Source organism: Impatiens glandulifera, chromosome 1 (assembly GCF_907164915.1).
Source record: "Impatiens glandulifera chromosome 1, dImpGla2.1, whole genome shotgun sequence".
NCBI lineage: Eukaryota > Viridiplantae > Streptophyta > Magnoliopsida > Ericales > Balsaminaceae > Impatiens > Impatiens glandulifera.
The window spans coordinates 154,004,612-154,024,402 of NC_061862.1; the positions used below are offsets into that span (position 1 = coordinate 154,004,612).

At 29.9% G+C, this 19,791-nt stretch overlaps 1 protein-coding gene across 1 annotated transcript; it reads right to left on the reverse strand.

The window, feature by feature from the left end:
- Window positions 1–17,096: 17,096 nt before the first annotated feature.
- Window positions 17,097–19,333, reverse strand: LOC124911886. Its single transcript, XM_047452420.1, has 2 exons — window positions 19,247–19,333; window positions 17,097–19,022 (listed from the first exon to the last, which is right to left on the reverse strand). The coding sequence occupies exons 1-2, from the start codon at window positions 19,331–19,333 to the stop codon at window positions 17,097–17,099; spliced, it is 2,013 nt and encodes a 670-aa protein (XP_047308376.1).
- Window positions 19,334–19,791: the final 458 nt, after the last annotated feature.

A 19,791-nucleotide genomic window follows, 5' to 3' on the forward strand; every position in this document is an offset into this window, starting at 1 on the left:
GTTTTCACGTTTTTGACACATTTAACACATTTTTTTACGTTTTTGACACGTTTAACACGTTTTGGCACGTTTAACAAGATTTTCACATTTTTAACACGTTTTCACGTTTTTGACACATTTAACACATTTTTTATGTTTTTGACACGTTTAACATGTTTTCACGTTTTTAACACATTTAACACTTTTTTTTACTTTTTTGACACGTTAACCACATTTTTGACACGTTTAACACGTTTTTCACGTTTTGGCATGTTTAATAAGTTTTTCACATGTTTGGAACGTTTAACACGTTTTCATGTTTTTTAACACGTTTTCATGTTTTTTAACACGTTTAACACGTTGTTGACACGTTTCACATATTTTTTACGTTTTTGACATTTTTGACACATTTTTAACACATTTAACACGTTTAACACGTTTAACATGTTTTTCACGTTTTGGCACGTTTAACAAGTTTTTCACTTATTTGACACATTTAACAGATTTTTGATACGTTTAACACGTTTTTACGTTTTTGATAGGTTTAACACGTTTTAAACCTATCAAAATGTGTGAAAAACATGTTAAACATATTAAAAATGTCAAAAACATGTTAAATGTGCCAAAATGTGGAAAACGTGTGAAAAAACGTGAAAACGTGTGAAAACATGTTAAAACGTGTAAAAAAATGTGTTAAAACGTGTGAAAAACGTGTAAAAAAACATGAAAGATGTGTGAAAATGTGAAAAACTTGTTAAAACGTGTGAAAATATATTTTAAAAGTTTACATTTTGAACCGATATTTTATTTTACAAACATTGGAATTAGAATTGAATTACAATTCTATCATTTTCCCAAACATAAGAATTGGAATTGAATTACAATTCTATCATTTTCCCAAACATAGGAATTGAAATTGAATTACAATTCTATCATTTTTCCAAACATAGGAATTGAATTGTAATTCAATGCCAATTCTCATGGAATTGGAATTAGAATTCTAATGCCAATTCCAATTCCAATTCCCCCTCATCAAACACACCCTTATGGGTTTTCTCTCTCAATATATCTTGTTCTTATTCTCCAATCCCTCTCTATAACTGCTCATAGCTTTGCTAATTCTTGAAGTCTAGATGGTATCAGAGCAATTTTTGATCTAACGCTGAGCATAATCGGAGAATCGACGTTAATATGGTGAATTTCAGAGACGAAACAAGCAGCGGAAGTCGCGGAAGTCCTAACCCTATCTATGGTACAAATCCTTTCCCTACGGTCAATCAACCTCAAGTTACTCATCAACAACCAGTTTCAGTCAAAAGAAAGTATAACAATGATCCGTTAGTGATTCATGCAGCAGATCATCCAGGTTTGACTCTAACTACATCGGTTTTAACTAGAGAAACCTATTTTGGTTGGTGTTTGAGTATTCAACTTTCTTATCAACTAAGATTAAAATTGGATTTATTGGTGGAACGTTTCCGAGGCCAATTGATCAAGAAGATGGAAGACAGTGGGGAATTGTTGACTCAATGGTTCGAGCGTGGATAATGAACACCATAGATATTAGACTACAAAGAAGGTTTCAATCGACTAAGACCAGCCGTGATTTGTGGTTGGAAGTGAAGTCTAGATATGAAGGAAATAACGGTCCAAGAAGATATTATTTATAGAAGGACATTGTTATTTTACAGCAAGGAGGAAATAATCTAGAGGAATACTACTCTAAGGTTAGACTTCTTTGGGATGAAATTTTAGTTTGAAGCCACTAAGGAGATGCATGTGTGGAGGAACTAAAACCGATTGTGATGGATGTTTTCTTGAAGCTGAAATGCTTCAAGACGACGAAGAAAACAAGTTGTTATAATTCTTGAGACTTAATGATCATTATGATTATGTCAAAGACCAGATTCTAATGCAAGAACCGTGGCCAGCTGTGTATAAAGCATTTACAATGCTGCAGAATGTGGAAAAGAAGAATTATTCTAGAAGTGTTCAACAAGATAGTTCTATGTACGTCAGGGAAGGAAATGATAGGAGGAACTATCTGAAAAAATCTAAGTCCAAGAACTCAATATGCAATCACTGTGGAGGAAAATGTCATCTCAAAGAAAACGGTTTCAAACTAGTTGGTTACCCGGACTGGTGGAAACAACCAAAAGAAAGACAGAATGAAAACTAGAGAAAGAGAGTCAATGCTGCTAACAATGTATCTGATCAAGATGTCTATGCTGATGCAACAATTGAAGAGTACATGATGTATAAAGAATTTTTCAAAAGCATGAGAGATGTGAAAGGAAAGCAGGCTGCTGGAGCATCTTCAAGCGGCACGTCTACGTGTAAGTCTTCTAATCTTAACACACATGAAAGTTTTCATACGTTTTTGTTTGAACTTAACATGAGTAGCAATAACTCAATAGGCGATAAACATAAATGGCTAATTGACTCAAGAGCATCTTGTCATGTGTGTAATGATAAAAATCTAATGAATAATGTTAGAAAACTAGAAAAACCTAGACTAATGTACTTGGCAGATGGATCTTACAAATCAATAGATGAAATAGGGTTAGTTAGAATTTCCAATAGAATAATATTTAATGAAGTCTTATTTGTACCATATTTTAAGTATAACCTTATTTCTACTGCCAAACTTGTTGATGAGAACAAAACAGATTGTATTTTTTCAAATTCAATATGTGTTTTGCAGGACCATAAGCTTTCATCGGTTGTTGAAATTGGAAAGAGGATAGGGAATCTTTATTTCGTCTTGGATGATAAATTTACCAATGACATATCTGATGAAATTTCCTTTAACTCTCAAAACAATATTTTTTATTGTAGTTTGAATGAACAATTTAGTAATAATGTTGATGTTGATTCTCATATTCTTCATAAAAGATTAGGACATCCTTCGGATGGAGCGATTAAAACTGTTTTTCCAAAATATGTTATTAACAATAAATATTGTTTCACATGTCCATTGTCTAAATCACACAAACCGCCTTTCACACATAGCACTACTAAAACAAATAATTTTTTTTAATTAATTCATGTTGATTTGTAGGGGTCTTATAAAGAAGAATTAATTTTAGATTGTTCATTTATGCTCACAATTGTTGATGACTATTCTAGGTGTACTTGGATTTATTTAATGTTTGACAAAACACTTGTCTTTGAGAAAATATAACAATTTTTTACACTTGTTAAAAATCAATATGAAACTACAGTCAAAATTATTAGAACTGATAATGGAACGGAATTTATAAATAATAGATGTTCTAATTTGTTCAAATATCTTGGTATAATTTATCAAACAACATGTGCATACACTCCACAACAAAATGAAGTTGTAGAAAGAAAGCATAGACATTTAGTTCAAGCTCCAAATTTTGGCCATATTCATTGCTCACAACAACATACTTGATTAATCGTACACCAATGAAAAGACATGATTGGAAATCTCCAATTTATATGCTTAATAAATCTAATCCAGATTATAATTTTCTTAGAATTTTTGGATGCTTATGCTATGTTACAAATGTTTTGCCTCAAAAATAAAAATTCACACATAGAGGAAAGAAGTGTGTCTTTATTGGATATCCTATGAATAAAAAAAGATATAATGTATATGAATTAGAAACTAGAATTATAACTATTTCTAGAGATGTGATCTTCCATGAGGAAATATTTCCATTCATGAAAGATAATAATTCATCAGATTCTACTATGAAATTGAAGATGTAAGCATAGAAGAGCATCAAAAAAATGATAACATTGAACCTTTCTGCTGACATTCAAACTGAAATTATTCCACTTGAAATTTTTGATGAAATTCAAGTTAGAAAAATCTTTGCCATCTGATAAACAAGAGAGTTCATTAAGAAGAAGTTTTAGGACTTCACATACACCATCCTGGATGCAGGATTATACTAATCATGCTGAAGTATTGAAAAAAAATGTTAAAAATTTATTACCTACAACATTTCCTTTCATTACAGTATGTAATGATCCAGCTTATACAGAATTTTTAGGAAATATTGATCAATCAAATGATTCAATTTCTTATAAACAAGCTGCTTCAAATCCAGATTGGATTGAAGCAATGGAGTTAGAACTTGATGCTTTGATTAAAAATAATATTTGGACTTTTACACAATTACCCAAAGGTAAGAAAAAGATAGGTTGTAGATGGATTTATAAAACAAAATTTCATGTTGATGGTAGTATAAACAAATACAAAGCTCGTTTAGTGGCAAAGGGATATAATCAGATTGATGGTGTTGATTTTCATCAAAGTTTTGCACCAGTGGCAAAGAATGTCACTGTTAGATTATTACTTGCTTTGACAGCTGCAAATAAATGGCATTTGCATCATATTCATGTAAATAATGCTTTTTTTGCATGGCTGTCTTGATGAAGATGCATACATGTCTATTCCAGAAGGTTTAAAGTGTGAATTTCCAAATCAAGTATGTAAACTTAATAAAAATTTATATGGACTAAAACAATCTTCAAGACAATGGCATTTTGAAATTTCTAAAAGTCTTTCAAATATTAGATTTTTACAATCTGTAAATGATCATTGTCTATTCATTAAAAGAATAGGAGAACAAATTACCTGTTTACTATTATATGTTGATGACATCTTGTTGGCAAGTAATTCTTTACAATACATTGAATATGTTAAGAGTATTGTTGATTCTAAATATTCCATTAAGGATCTTGGTAATTCTAAGTTTTTCTTAGGATTAGAAATCATCATAATGAGACATGTATATACGTGAACCAAAGGAAGTATATTTTGGATCTTATTTCTGATCTAGGTTTGATTACTTCTAAACCTGCAACAACTCTTATGATAAAAGGGTTAAAACTTGTTAATAATCCTATTAATGATGAATTATGTGATGTTAACCAATATAGAAGACTTGTTGGCAGGTTATTATATTTAAATTTCACCCGACCTGACATTGTTTATTGTGTTCAACAACTAAGTCAATTTTTAAACAAACCTTTTAAATCTCATTTTGAGGCAGCTATACAATTAGTCAAGTATTTGAAAGGAACTCCATCTTTAGGAGTATTTTATTCATCAAATAATTGTGTTAAATTGTGTGCATATTCTGATAGTGATTGGGGATCTTGTTTAGATTCTAGAAAATCATTAACAGGGTATTGTATATTTGTTGGTAATTCACTTGTAGGTTGGAAAACAAAGAAACAACATACCGTTTCGCGTTCTTCGGCTAAAGTTGAATACCGTAGTTTAGCTGCAACAGTTTGTGAATTGCAATGGTTAACATATCTTCTTAATGATCTTAAGATTCAGGTTGATTTGCGGTTTCACTTCATTGTGATAACAAAGCAGCCATACACATTACAGAAAATCTGGTATTTAATGAACGAACGAAACATATCGATATTGATTGCCATGTGGTTAGGAATAAATACAAGTCAGGTTTTATATCACTAATACATGTGCCTTCTAGTATGCATGTTGTATATATTTTCACCAAGACATTTGAAACAAATCAATTCTTAAATCTTAGACAGAAACTTCAACTACAAGATTTTCATCTTGAGGGGGGAGTGTATAAGAAATAGTCATTATTATGTTAGTTAAATGTGTTTAATATTAGTTAACTTGAGTTAACTAATTGTATTATTTGTTAATAGAAGTTACAACAATATATTGGTTAGTTAGTGTCAGTTATAAAGTTTATGACATATTTTGTATTTAAATTAGTTTAGATACCTATTTAGCACTGGGAGTTTTTTTTACCTATAATGAATTTGTGGCTATATAAATAGATAATAAAATCACAAAATCCCTTACGGATTTTTCTCTCAATATCTCTTGTTCTTATTCTCCAATCCCTCCATATAACGGCTCATAGCTTTGCTAATTCTTGAAGTCTAGAAGGAAGCTATAGTTATCCAATAACCAGCCATCTTTCGAGTATGTTAAATACAACCTATAAAACAAATTTGTTCTGAGGATACCAACCTAGCTCTTGATATTTTAAGACTTTTGAATTTTCTTCTTAAAACACATCAAGCTATATCTCCTTTATAAAATACTTGATTTTTTTGATTGTTGTTGCTTAGGTGTTATTATTAAGATCATTTATAACTATTGTAAGGTCCTAAACTCTTTCAATTCATTGTTTCAGTTTGTAAGTCCAATTTTATAATATCATCATATTGACAATTTCGAATTATTGTATGCCCATATTTGTGAATTTATTCTCATTTGAAAACACCCAAATTAAAAAAAAAGTTTCGGTTTGATTGATTCTTACAACCCTATAAACGAGATTTTAAAAGACTATCTTTATTTTTATTTGGGTGAAGAACACCTTCTGATTCTTTGATTTTTCTTTGAGTTTTGATTTTATGGATGTTCATTTTATGTTAGATTCATGTTCTAATATTGTTATTTTAGGTTTCCATTCAATTAGATTTTAGGTTAGGGTAAATTTTACCAAGTGTGAGTTCTTGGTGTTTTTGGTTAGGGTCGTTCTACCAAGAAAATACGCAATCCAACCGTATTTCATAGCCAATGACCTAGACAATCATGACCTGATTTTCGATTAAGAAAACAAGCCATAAACTAATTTTCTAACGATTTTTCTTCAGCCCGAACGGATTGTGGGTTGACTCGCTCATAAACTTTGGGCCATTGAACATAAACATGATTCACTATGGGTGAGATGGATACACTCTCGGTTTATGAAATGGAAAGCAAGCATTTGGACAAGCAAAATCAAGGAGGGTATGAGCTAGTCCTTAAAGAATATTTTAAAGCTAAAGGGCAGCATCACATCACTTTTTGATATACGTTTGGGAGATAGACGAGGCACACTGTTTTGGCATGACCCATTGTTCGAAAACCAACCACTAGTTCTTAAGGATGAGTTCCAAGGAGTGCGTATTAGAAGAGACTACTTGACTTCCATGGTTAGAGACGTAAGAAAAGGGAAATGGGGTTCTCTCCTAAGGCGAATACCAGAAGGTCATCTGGTTTTCGAACACATTAACAACATTCACTTTCAAGATATAGCCGACATACATTCATGGGAAGCCAAGGAAGACGGGAAACTAATCCAGCAAGGTATGGAATGTTATTCGAGATAGGGAGCAAGTTGTCGGGTGGGCTCCGCTTGTTTGGTCTTCAAAGATCATCCAAAGGTAGTATTTCATTCTTTGACTTGCTTTCCGTGACCGACTTTCGACTAGAAATCGGATAAGTAAGTATATGTCAATTTTGAGTACTTGCTGCGATTTATGTTCGGGGGAGTAAGAATCTATAAGTCATTTATTAAATTGTAGAGATGTTTCGCTAAAGCTATGGGGTTGCTGGATTTTCCTATGTATTGGCACCAAATAAAGGGTTTAATGATTGAAACGACTAAGGGAAGCTCATTTTTCGTCAACGTCATGAAGTGATTTTTCGGGGTGGTTATATATCAAGTATGGGCGGAAAGGAATGCTAAGGTCTTTTCGAGAGCTATAAGAACCGAAGATCGTGGTTGGGAAGATATTATCTTTGACATCCACACTCTAATTCACACATGAGACGTATTCCAATCACACCGAGGAATTGGGAACTATGTCGGGAATGAGAAATCAAGTTCGAAGAAGTCACAAAATTAAATTTGTATAAGGCGCTTTAATTTTTTAATGTGTTTGAAATATTTGTTTACTCATTTATTCTTATGAATTGATTAATTTTTTTTTGAATTATCAAATCTAGGGATTGTCTAGATTGATACAAACGAATTCATGTCGTTTTTTTCTTTCCCCTTTGGGGTTTTAATAAAGTGATAAATAAGTAATTTTCCTTAAAAAAACATACAAAACATAAATGAGCATATGAATATACATTGCATATAGGTATTCATGTGAACATGGATTCATGTGAACATGGATTCATGTGAATATGAATGAGTGTTTTAAGACAATCCAACAAGGCAACATGTGAGCATAGCAAAAATGATGAAGATGTCAAAGTTGTCGGAAAAAAATTTAGAAAATTGATTTTATGATTTGAAATAATTCAATGAGCATAAAGAAATCAAACTCATAGTTTTTGGATATATAGAATAAAAGGTATTATCATGCAAGCCAAGTAAATAATTGTTTGTACCTGAAAAGAACTAAATTCAAAACTTGAGAATGCATTTTTTTTTATATATATTATAGGCCGTGGAGATTTATGGAGGTATTAAGTAAACAAAAGGTCCACTGGCATAGTGCACTGTGGGACAAAAGTGAAGGAGGAAAGACAGGGGTCAAACTCAGGTTCGATCTCCAACACAGAATATCCATGACAACATTTAGACTATTGAAGTTTGAGTTTTAAATAAAGAAAAGTGACGATCTCCAGGAAGATACATCCAAATTACATCTCTCATGTTATAAATATTTCTCAATTTCATTTAGATCCTATTTAGTATATTTAAAAAAACAACTAGATGCCTAGATATAGAACCTGCACTAATATCCCCTCTTTTAGCTTAGCGACAGAGATCCTGAGTTCGAACCCGTCAGACGACAATTTCTGCACCTAATTAAATGGTTAAGTGTGTTTACGGACTATGTGCAACCTCCTTATGGCCACATTATTTTTAGAACTAGAACTAGCAAGTTCTACAATATTCAGAAATCCCTTTTCTTTTCAGTTTGTTTCATCTATTCTTTTTCATCCACAATCCGACCAAAGTATCCATTTACTCTCACATATATATTCAAACTACAACTCTCAACCCGAAAATCCGTACACTTTGAAATTAAGCATCATTATATATATATATATATATATATATTTTAACATGGAGTGGTGAGTCCTCTTTCCACACATGTTTTGCAACCGCTTTTATCAGTTTTGTGCACTTGTGAAAACGTATCTTGATGACTTTGATATACAAGAAAAATATGATTTTCAGAAACTTTATAATAAACTTGCTTAAATAATAATTACTTTAACCTACCATGGAAGAAGTAAGAAAGACTAGAAAGTTATAAGATATTTCATGTCAAATTATAACTACTAAGTTGATTAAAATACAAAATAGGAAGATAAATGTAATCTTATTAATATGAATCTTATTAGAAAAAAGCGTCGCATGGTCTTTGATATGGAATAAGGTTAAATACATACTAGTGATACAATGCAAAGATTAAGGGTTTCCCTTTACGTTTATAAAAGTAGTAGCTTATAAAATAACTTAAAAATAGTTAAACTCTTTCAATTCATTGTTTGTAAGCCCAATTTTATAATATCATCATATTGACAATTTCGAATTATTGTATGCCCATATTTGTGAATTTATTCTCATTTGAAAACACCTAAATTAAAAAAAGTTTCGGTTTGATTGATTCTTACAATCCTATAAACGAGATTTTAAAAAACTATCTTTATTTTTATTTGGGTGAAGAACACCTTCTGATTCTTTGATTTTTCTTTGAGTTTTCATTTTATGGATGTTCATTTTATGTTATATTCATGTTCTAATATTGTTATTTTAGGTTTCCATTCAATTAGATTTTAGGTTAGGGTAAATTTTACCAAGTGTGTGTTCTTGGTGTTTTTGGTTAGGGTCGTTCTACCAAGAAAACACGCAATTCGACCATATTTCATAGCCAATGACCTGGACAATCATGACCTAATTTTCGACTAAGAAAACAAGCCATAAACTAATTTTCTAACGATTTTTCTTCGGCCCGAACGGAGAATCTCTACTGCACCAATGCATGTATGCATTCATCCAACTTAGAATCCTCATGCTCTCCCTCTAGCCCATGCCCGTTCGGGCTGAAGAAAAATGATTAGAAAAATAGGTTATGGCTTGTTTTCTTAGTCGAAAATCAGGTCATGATTGTCTAGGTCACCCGCTATGAAATCCGATCGGATTGCGTATATTCTTGGTAGATCGACCCTAACTAAAAACACCAAGAACACACACTTGGTAAATTTACCCTAACCTAAATCTAATTGAATGGAAACCTAAAATAATATTATTAGAACATGAATGTAACATAAAATGAACATCCATAAAATCAAAGAAAAATCAAAGAATCTGAAGGTGTTCTTCACCAAAATATAGAATCAAAGAATTCAAATAATACTTTGGTCGGATTGAGGGTTGTCCGATTTTTTTCACATAAATATAAAATAAAATATATTACAATATAAGTCAAACTATATTATAAAATTTATAAAATAAAAAATTGTTAAATTATATAAACATAATATATATAATTAAAACTAAATCTACTAAATTAAATAATAAAATAGTATACATTAAAATAAAATATATTACATAACCATTAAAATAAAATAAAAAATAAAAAATAAAAAATACTATGTCTAACCTATTAAAATAAAATATATTTAAATAATGGAAAGAACGTAACGCAAACGACGCATTTATTTAAACAAAACGACGTCGTTTTGTTCGTATTCTTCGTGAGGCCGAAGAAACGCGTTCGACAACGACAACCTTCTAAAAACTTTATCTCCACCATTACTCAATATTATCTCTCCATTCTTTCACCAACGTGCACGTCTCTACCTCGCCTTCAATTCCTCTATGATCAATAGTCAAAACCTACCCTAGAACTAGGTTGCCGAAAACAAAACATAAATCAAAAGATAAAGTTTCAAAAACCAAATTCGATATGAATTCGACTATGAAACCGACCTAACTCGGATATAAATAGTCCCTACATATTCTTCTTTCAATCCATCGAACATAATCCAAACATTACAACCAAATTCGAAGAATTGTGAAGAACTTTGGCGACTACCTTTTTCAAGAAATCGTTCTAGTGATTTAAGCTTCAATTCAGGGCTTGGAAAAGCTTTTTACACATCATTGGAGTGTTTTCTAATTTCTAGTAAGCTTCCAGACCTACTATAATTCAAGTTATGATTCAAAATTGAATTTTCCCAAGTTCGATCGGGTTGATCTTATTTAGGGCTCAATTTCGTCTTTTCTTTAGTTGAAATCAATCCTTAGATGTTTTCTAAGCATTCTATCGAAAGAGATTTCATCAATTCAACCTCAATCAAAAAAACCTAAATTTGATTTGAAAATCTGGAAATTTTGAATTTCATGTTTTTGAGCTTTTAAGCTTGAATTTTAATTCAATTAGCTGCCTAGCATGTTTATAAACATGTTAGGATGATTTTCAAATCATAAAACAAACATCCCGATCATGTTTGATCCAATTGAATTTTAAAAAAAAATGAGTTTGAATTTCAGTTTTAAAAGTTATTACAGAGCTTGATTGATGTTCTTGTTTTGGTTATGTTCGATTATAAACATCATTTCAAAGCTGTTGGAACAAGAATTAGGCCATGAGATGGCCTAAATAAAAAATTCCAAAATTTTGCCATAAAAACTATTTTGAAAAATCAATCGTTGTAAAGCTCGATTGATCGGATTTAGGGTTATGGATTATGATCCCTACATCCATATGAGTTGTTTGCAACTTACATATCATGTTTTCATGATCTGTATCAAATATACAAACATGCAATCTTCATACTAAATGAATAACAATCGGTCCTTTTGGACCGAGTCTTGTAGGATCGAGGACCGAGAAAATTGACTTAGGATCGAGACCAAAGATCGGTGTTCTTGAGTTAGGACCAACATGGGACCGATGTTCTTGAGTAAGGACTAAGAAAATCGACCGAGGATTCTCACCTAGGACTGAGACTCCCAGGTCCCACGAGCGAGAAATCTAGATTTGGGATCGAGACACCAAAACCTAGGACCGAACAATCTGAGTTTAGGGCTGAGCCTCCCGAACCCTAGGGTTGAACCCACCAGTCCTCTGACCGGGTATCCCGAGCCCTGATCCAGACCACCCTCGGTCTAGACCAAGCCCATCCGGTCCCATACCAATAAAAATGGACTCAAACTCTAGGACTCTAGTCCTGAAGCGGTTAAGTTCCACTTTTCAAAATCCAAAATTATTTTTGTAATTTTGGAACTCCAATCCCTTTTTAAATACTTCCGATAGGTCAGAAAATAATTTTTAAATATTTTCGGGATATTTCTCAAATAAATTTTTTATCTAAGGCCCTGTTTGGAATTTATTTTTAAATTATAATACATTTATGATATGTTTCAGGTATTGTACTCAATCTTATATAAACACAATCGTAAGTACGCGCATCTAAATAATTTTGTAAAATTATCTACGTAATCTAAACTTATCATTGTTTAGTACCCCAAAACATTAATTAAAAAAATGTTATAAATAAATCTTTTGATAACCAGACTTTTTAAAAATAAAACCGCCTTCGACGGGCGCAAAGGACATAATGCGAAAGTCCTTTCCCGAGCATAACTAAATAACGAACCCCTTATGAAAACTTTTGTATAAAGTACATACGTTCATTTGGAGACTCTGTTTTCAAATAAATAATTTTTTTCTTACATTAATTATGTTTGATTAATTTAAATTTAGTTTTAATCAAATTATCATTTGGTTATGACAAATCCTCATATTATTCAAATTTGAATAAAATTAATTAATTTTGCATAGTTAATTTTAAAAACAGTTAGTTATTATCAAAATCTTTAAAAATAATGTTTTATGGATGCCTGACACACAAACCAAGGTTGAAACGCATCAAACATCGAGTCACCCCGGATTCCCGTATTGCCACGTGTCCTACGACACGTACTAAGCTACGAAAAAGAAATCTCGGAGGTTACACATACATTTTACACTCTAATTTTATAATTTTAATTTCTAAAATAATTAAAATTTGGATTGTTTTCAAATAAAATTAAATAAACTAGATGGGAATGATATCTAAAAAATTTCCTCATTTTTATTTTTTACCTTATAACATCTACAAATTTATCTTGATTTATCATCTTATTTTTTAAATGGCAATCACCATAATTAACATGATTCGAAAAATGACAAAAATGATGACATAGCCGCCGCATAATCGTTTCCCTAAGATATTTCACATAATGGGTCGGTAAGAATCCTCTAGAAGCTATTGTTGTTATAAACTTCACTCAAGGCGAGAAGAGAAGGAAAAATATTATCGAGTTCATAGAACCTTCATTTTTTCTCAAAGGAGATATGCTTCTTTCACATCTTGGCTCACATGGCTCATACCTCACACCTTAAAAGACACCTTAAAAGAGATACTTTTTCAAACACCCTAAATTTTAAACCCTAAATTTTAAATCCTTAAAAAAAAAAATCTCAATAAAATCACCAAGTCTGTCTCCTAGGTATTCAAACCTAAGTTATGTTTTGAAATACGGTTAATTTACTTGCAAGGATATCCTTAAGCGAGCACCCGGCCAAGAACCTGATCCAATCCGTGACCCTAGTTCATTTCTTTATGCTTGTGTGAATGTATGAAAATATGAACGACATCTATAACAATTATGGTTGATATGACAAAAGGAAAATTAAATAAAAAGTGAATTGTTTTAATATTTTATAAAAAGATTAAAATTGTAAATTAGAGACCTATCAGGCATATTGTGACATAGCGTTTTCTTTTTCTCTTTGCAAAAAAATTTATGATATTGAAAATGTTTTAATTGAATAACTATAATTTTTAATTTATTTAAATTTTATGATATTAAAAATATTTTAGTTATTTTTCTATATTAACATTATTAAAAAAATAATATAAATATATAAATATTATTTATAATTTCAAAATTTTATATAAAATTAAATTTAATTTCTTAATATAAATAATATTATATTAATGAATCGCATATATATATATATATATTTATTTAAAATATTTTATAATATTTTATTAAATAAATAAATATGATCTATTATATAAAAACATATATATTATTATAATTATTAAAAATAATTTTAAAATATATTAGTTCTTATTTATTTTTAAAATAAAACTTTAATATTAAATTTATAAAATAAATATTTGTGAAATGACTGGGGGAAAGAATTTGAGTGACAGGATGTGAGAGAAAATGACGTGGTAATCTAACTTGCTGAAAAATAATCTCCACCCTTTATCCTTTTTCCATATTGTGATATGGTGACACGTCATCTCTTCTCATTCATTCTCTCAAATTCTCTCTTCATATCATTTTTTTAAAAATTTTATTAAAAACAATTATATAAATATTTATTATTATTTTAAAATTTTGATTTTTTTTTTAATATTTATAAACTCAAATAAATTTCTTTAATATATATATATATATTTTTTTGTTAATAAATGATTTATATTTATATAAAATAATAAAAACAGTTTTAAAAAACTATCGTAATTTTAATAATAGTTTTTTTTGTTGTTAAAAACAAATTAATTAGTTTAGTTAAAAACAAATTAATTAGTTTTGTTAATTTATAATTTGAATAATAATATATTTGTCACTTATTTTTCAATAATTTAATAAAAAAAAATTATTAAAAATATATGTATAGTTAACCTATTAAATAAATCTATAAAAAAATTAACAAATATATATAATTTTAAGTCTTAAATATTTTATAATAAAAAATATTAAATATTTTTTAATAAAAATAACTGTATATTAAATATATTACCTTTAAATTTTAAGAAAATAAAATTTATAAATTATTTTAACGAAAATGTTAAGTTTATAAAATAAATATTTATTTAAAAATATATATTTTTAAATAAAATTATTTAAGAAATTATATATATATATTTATTATTTTTACAAAATTTTCATATTTTCATAAATTTATATACAAATAAATTAAAATTTTGGAATATAAAACTTATAGTAATTAAAAGGAAGTTAAAATAAGGCTTATTTGCCATCTCATTAATACTAAGTTAGACCCATTATTAATTATTAATACCTAATAACATATCACTTTTTTTAACGGCGTTATATTCTATCCATCATAAAAAAACACCCAAAATGAACCTATATATAAACTTTTATAATTTTAGGCCTATGCATGCTTTGTTATAATAGTGTTGTTTACTTAAAAAAAAAAAATGGAACTTCATAATTTTATTTAAAACTCGCAAATGCAAATGAAGAAAAAATGTAAAAAAGAAATTAAAATAATATATATTCAACCGTTTAAAATGTAAATAAAATAAGGATTGATTAGTGCGAAAACGAAAAGAGACCTCCTCTCAACCTTTAATTATTATTTTTACAATTGGGATAATCAAACTTACATATACATTTTAAAAATTTTAAAAAACAATCTTCATTCTTTTGCTGCCATCAATTTACAAACATTAACCAATTCATTTTCTTTAAAATTTATGAAGAAAAAATGAAATTAGAAACTAAAAAGACATACCATGAAAATATTCATGTTCCATTATTCTATCCTCTTTTGTTTGTCTCAAAATGGATAGCATTGCTTTCATATATAGGCTACATTACAAACTTCAAAATATTATGGAATAATTATTAATAAAATCATAAAAAATATTGAACAAGGCAATAAAGAAAAACCTGAGAAAGGGAGCAATGATTATTTTTATAAAAGTTTATGGCACATTACAGTTTTTATGAGAAAAGGGAGCAATGATTATTCAATGACATTAATTTTTCGTATTTTTTCATTTCAAAAAATCCAAATGCGTTTCTCTATGTGTTGACTACATTAGAAACTGCGGGTAATTCAATTCTTTGTATAACTAATTTCGATAACATCTGAAAGTCAAGAATAAAACAAGATTGAAAAAAATAACATAATCAGATTCTAAGATAAAATTATTAATGTGTATGCTTATTATACAAAATTTCTACATTTTATTTCTTATCATTCATCTTTATATCATAACACAAACATTACCTTTTCAAGCTCATTAATCAAGATACGACACATTTTTAATTTGCGATATTTAAATCTTGTGGTAACAAGTGTCATTTCTACGACTTTCTCTCCATGAATCTTTAAAACAAAAAATAAAAAAATTATGACTCGCCAGAAAAAGAAGCGTGAAAATTATACCTAAAGTTAGCCACTGAAACTAACTCATTGTTCTTCTCTAAAAAATCATTTAAAGTTCAATCGATTCAACCTAGATTTGCATAAATCCATTTTACATAAACTTTTAAACAATATAATTAAAAAGTGAAGGATATATTCAGCATTTTTACAATAACATCTCTAAAACATAAAATGTTAATTTTGTATTTATTCATAATGGGTAGAAGAAGTCAAAATAAAAATGTTTTAACTTTCGACAAAAGATACCTTTCGACAAGAGAAACGTTCAACTAGTTATAACTCTCGGATTCCTTATCAAGATCATCACTCGAACAAACACCTTTCCATAATGTCCATGTTAATTTTTCACCTAATGAAATACATTTTCCCAAACGTAACTCAAATCCCCAAAATATCTGCAATTGCAAAATGAAAACTTTATTTTACTCTGGTCTAAGTTCACCAAGTTTGATTTATTCAACATTTCAAGCATAAATTCCTCCATCTGATACTTTTATTTTGTGACTTGTCATTCTTATAACATTCTTTTATTTTCTATTCACTAATCATTATGTTATTTTTGTCATAATATTTTCAAACATTCAGATGAACATACCTCTTCACATCTTTTACTGCAAAAACAACTTTCCATAGGGACATTTTCAGAATTTGCATGGGCCATTTCCTTTAAGCACTCCATATGATCTGAAAATTAGAGATTAGTCTATCAGTCACTTATAAAAACATAGATTAACAAATAATTCACAAGATCAAATCATTTATCTACTTATTTACATGAATAAATAAAATAAAATAAAATAAAATAGTAACATACACTTATGTTGGCACGGATTACAACAAAGAAAACTATAATTTTTCACTTCGTTAACATCTTTTGAAAATTCACTTCTCCCACAATATCCATAACAACATGATCAATCGTCACGAGAATAAACAAGGGAAAAGTTTTAAAACAAAAAAATTAGATAATAATAAAAAGACTAAACAATGATAAACGATAACACGATTTATCAAAATAAAACTCACATCCTTCATACCAAGACAACTAATATGATATAAGGACGGTTATTTATCGCAGGTAACTATTTCTCCACCAAAGACGACAGACAGAATCATATATAATCATGTGAATATCATCACTTTTTTGTCTCTTTAAACTTTTCCATCGATTGACACTCTAAAAGAGATCTTCCATCCTCCAAAAATATATTAGCAGCAGGTCTATGGTTAGTGCTGCCAGCATGAGCCTCAAATTTAGTTAACGTAAAAACTTGTCCACAACAAACACACTTTATTCCATCTCGTGTAATTGTTCCTTCAGCTAACCGGCGTTGATCCTTTCTGGAAAGATAATACACTTTAGCCCCAGGCAACACCGCATTATTGTCTATTAACCAAGACAATACGGATGACTTTTTAGATCTCGAGGATTGTGTAATTTCTTCATTTTCATGTTGATCAACAATCTCCTTCAATTCAGACAAGTTTTCTTGCTTTGTTAAGAGGCTTTTTGGCGAACAAATTTCTTCATTCATACATTGCTTGCATGCTGTTATAAGGGACATATATACCTTCTCTTTCGGTGAGCAATATCGTAATTCTCTTTTGCCCTTTTTATCAATGTACCAGAATTTCCATCCAAGAAAAGAAAGATGCTTTTGGACTTTCAATTGAATATCTTTAACATGAGGCGTTCTGGACCAACTATGGTCATTGTTTATATGTTGATCTCCAATTGAAACATACTCCAACAAGGCTTCATGATTATATTCAGGCTCATAACAGACTATTTGATCTTTGGAAGAATGTACTACAGATAGTTTGAGTTTTTGTTGTAACTTCTTAGAAACCGGAGAATGAGAACCTACTGGTTGCGAACCCTTTTCAAGCTCATGAGAACTTACTGGTGGCAAACCCTTTTCAAGCAGAGCTTTACAGACAAGAATAAGTGACATGAAAACTTTTCCTTCGGGAGAAGTATAACGCATTCTAATCATTCCTTTTCCACCATCTCTTAGAAACTCAATCTTCCATCCAAGTGAAGCCAAATGCTGCCTAACTCTAATTTTCAAATTGTCCCAGTTTTTTTCTTCAGCTTTACTAGAGTGACAGTATCTATATACTGCATCCGGATCAAACTGATGAAATGGCACAATGTCGGTTCCTGCAACAGACCACCTGTTATACCTTTTTTCTTTAGCCTGATTAGAACTATCATTGCTTACTACTTCAAGTGTTTTCGACTTTGGTGGAGTGTTTGGTAGAGTATCGAAAGAAAGTTGTGCTTTATCTAATCCATCATGTTCTTCTTTTCGTATATCCAAATCAGTCTTTGATTGAATTTCTACTGAACAGTCGAATAGATTAATGACATCAGAAATATTTTGTTCGTTGACAGTTTCAGAATCAAGCATCGGGAATTCATGTTCCAAAGTAAGGGATTGGTAATCTAAAACAACTTCAGATATGACTTGTATCCAATCATCCTTTGTAGTCGATGTCCACCCCTTAAGATTCATAAAACTCTCATTTGCTCTAACTTTATACCATATTTCAGACACAGAAATATTTAAAGACCGTTCTTTAATGAATTCATCTACCAATTCAAGAAATAACCATTTTTCACGTGTCTTCCAATCACCGCTGGTCTCGTCCCAATCCTGAGATATTCGTAGACTGCGAACTCCCACTGACATTTCATTGCCAATATCTGGAAATATAATTAACCTCTCTAATGAACCATCATTGTGATCGAATATCACACCTTCCCAAAAAGCATCCATGTAATAAACATCAACACAATGTCCATATTCTAGCTTCCACATATCAAAATCAGAAGTAGGAGGCGATGGCCTTATCAAGCCTTTGTAGTTATTTGAAGACGGGGCAGCAGAAAAACTCCCTTTGATAGCAGGAGTAATCTCCACACGCTCAATCAATTTATTTCCTGAATCATCGTCACACAAAATATAATAATATTCAATTATTCTAGCTTGAGATTCACAAAATATTACTCTCCCACTATGCCAGGAGCCTAAGAATTCATCCTCCAAGCTCCTTACCTGCACAAGTTTCCATAAACAGGACATGAAGTCATGAACCCTTTTCCTTAACAAATATTATAAGGATTTGAACAATACTATTACAATATTGGTAATGCAAAAGCTTGTAGATGGTAAGTAAGAAAGAAAGAAAAATACCCATAAAGGTATACAAACAGACAAGAATATAACAAAAACAAGAATTACAAAAGCTAAAGAGAAGGAAACAAGAAGCTTTGGATTACCTCAACTGTATCACCAACAAGAAGCTTTGGATGATTAATAGATTTCCTAAGTTTGTTTTCAATATCTTCTTGAATCTTGGCCGCCATTTGATAATGCAGGAAAGTTTTTTTTTCTTAAGCAATCTAAGGAATACCCATCAATGAAACACAAAATCAAGAAACATAATAATGAATCAAAGGCTTATTTATTTTTTCTGTTAAATTGATTCATAGTAATACAATGACCAATTTAAGCATGGCTATGAATCAAAGTAACGTACCAATGCAAAGTAGGCAGTGATGAACACTGGGAGACGATGACCAGAGGAAGAAGGGGAAGAGCCGTGGTTTGAGTTGCTAAAAAAATCATGGGGAAGAAAGAAATACATTAATGACGTTTTTTCAAAATAATACCCTGTTTCATAACATTTAAGAAAAATTTCAGTTTTTTTTAGGTTTTTATTGACAAAATATCCATACGTTACGTTAATAATAAACTAATTTTAAATAATTAAATAAAAATTTATTTTGATAGATAAGGATTAAATAAATGAAGGAATTGTTAT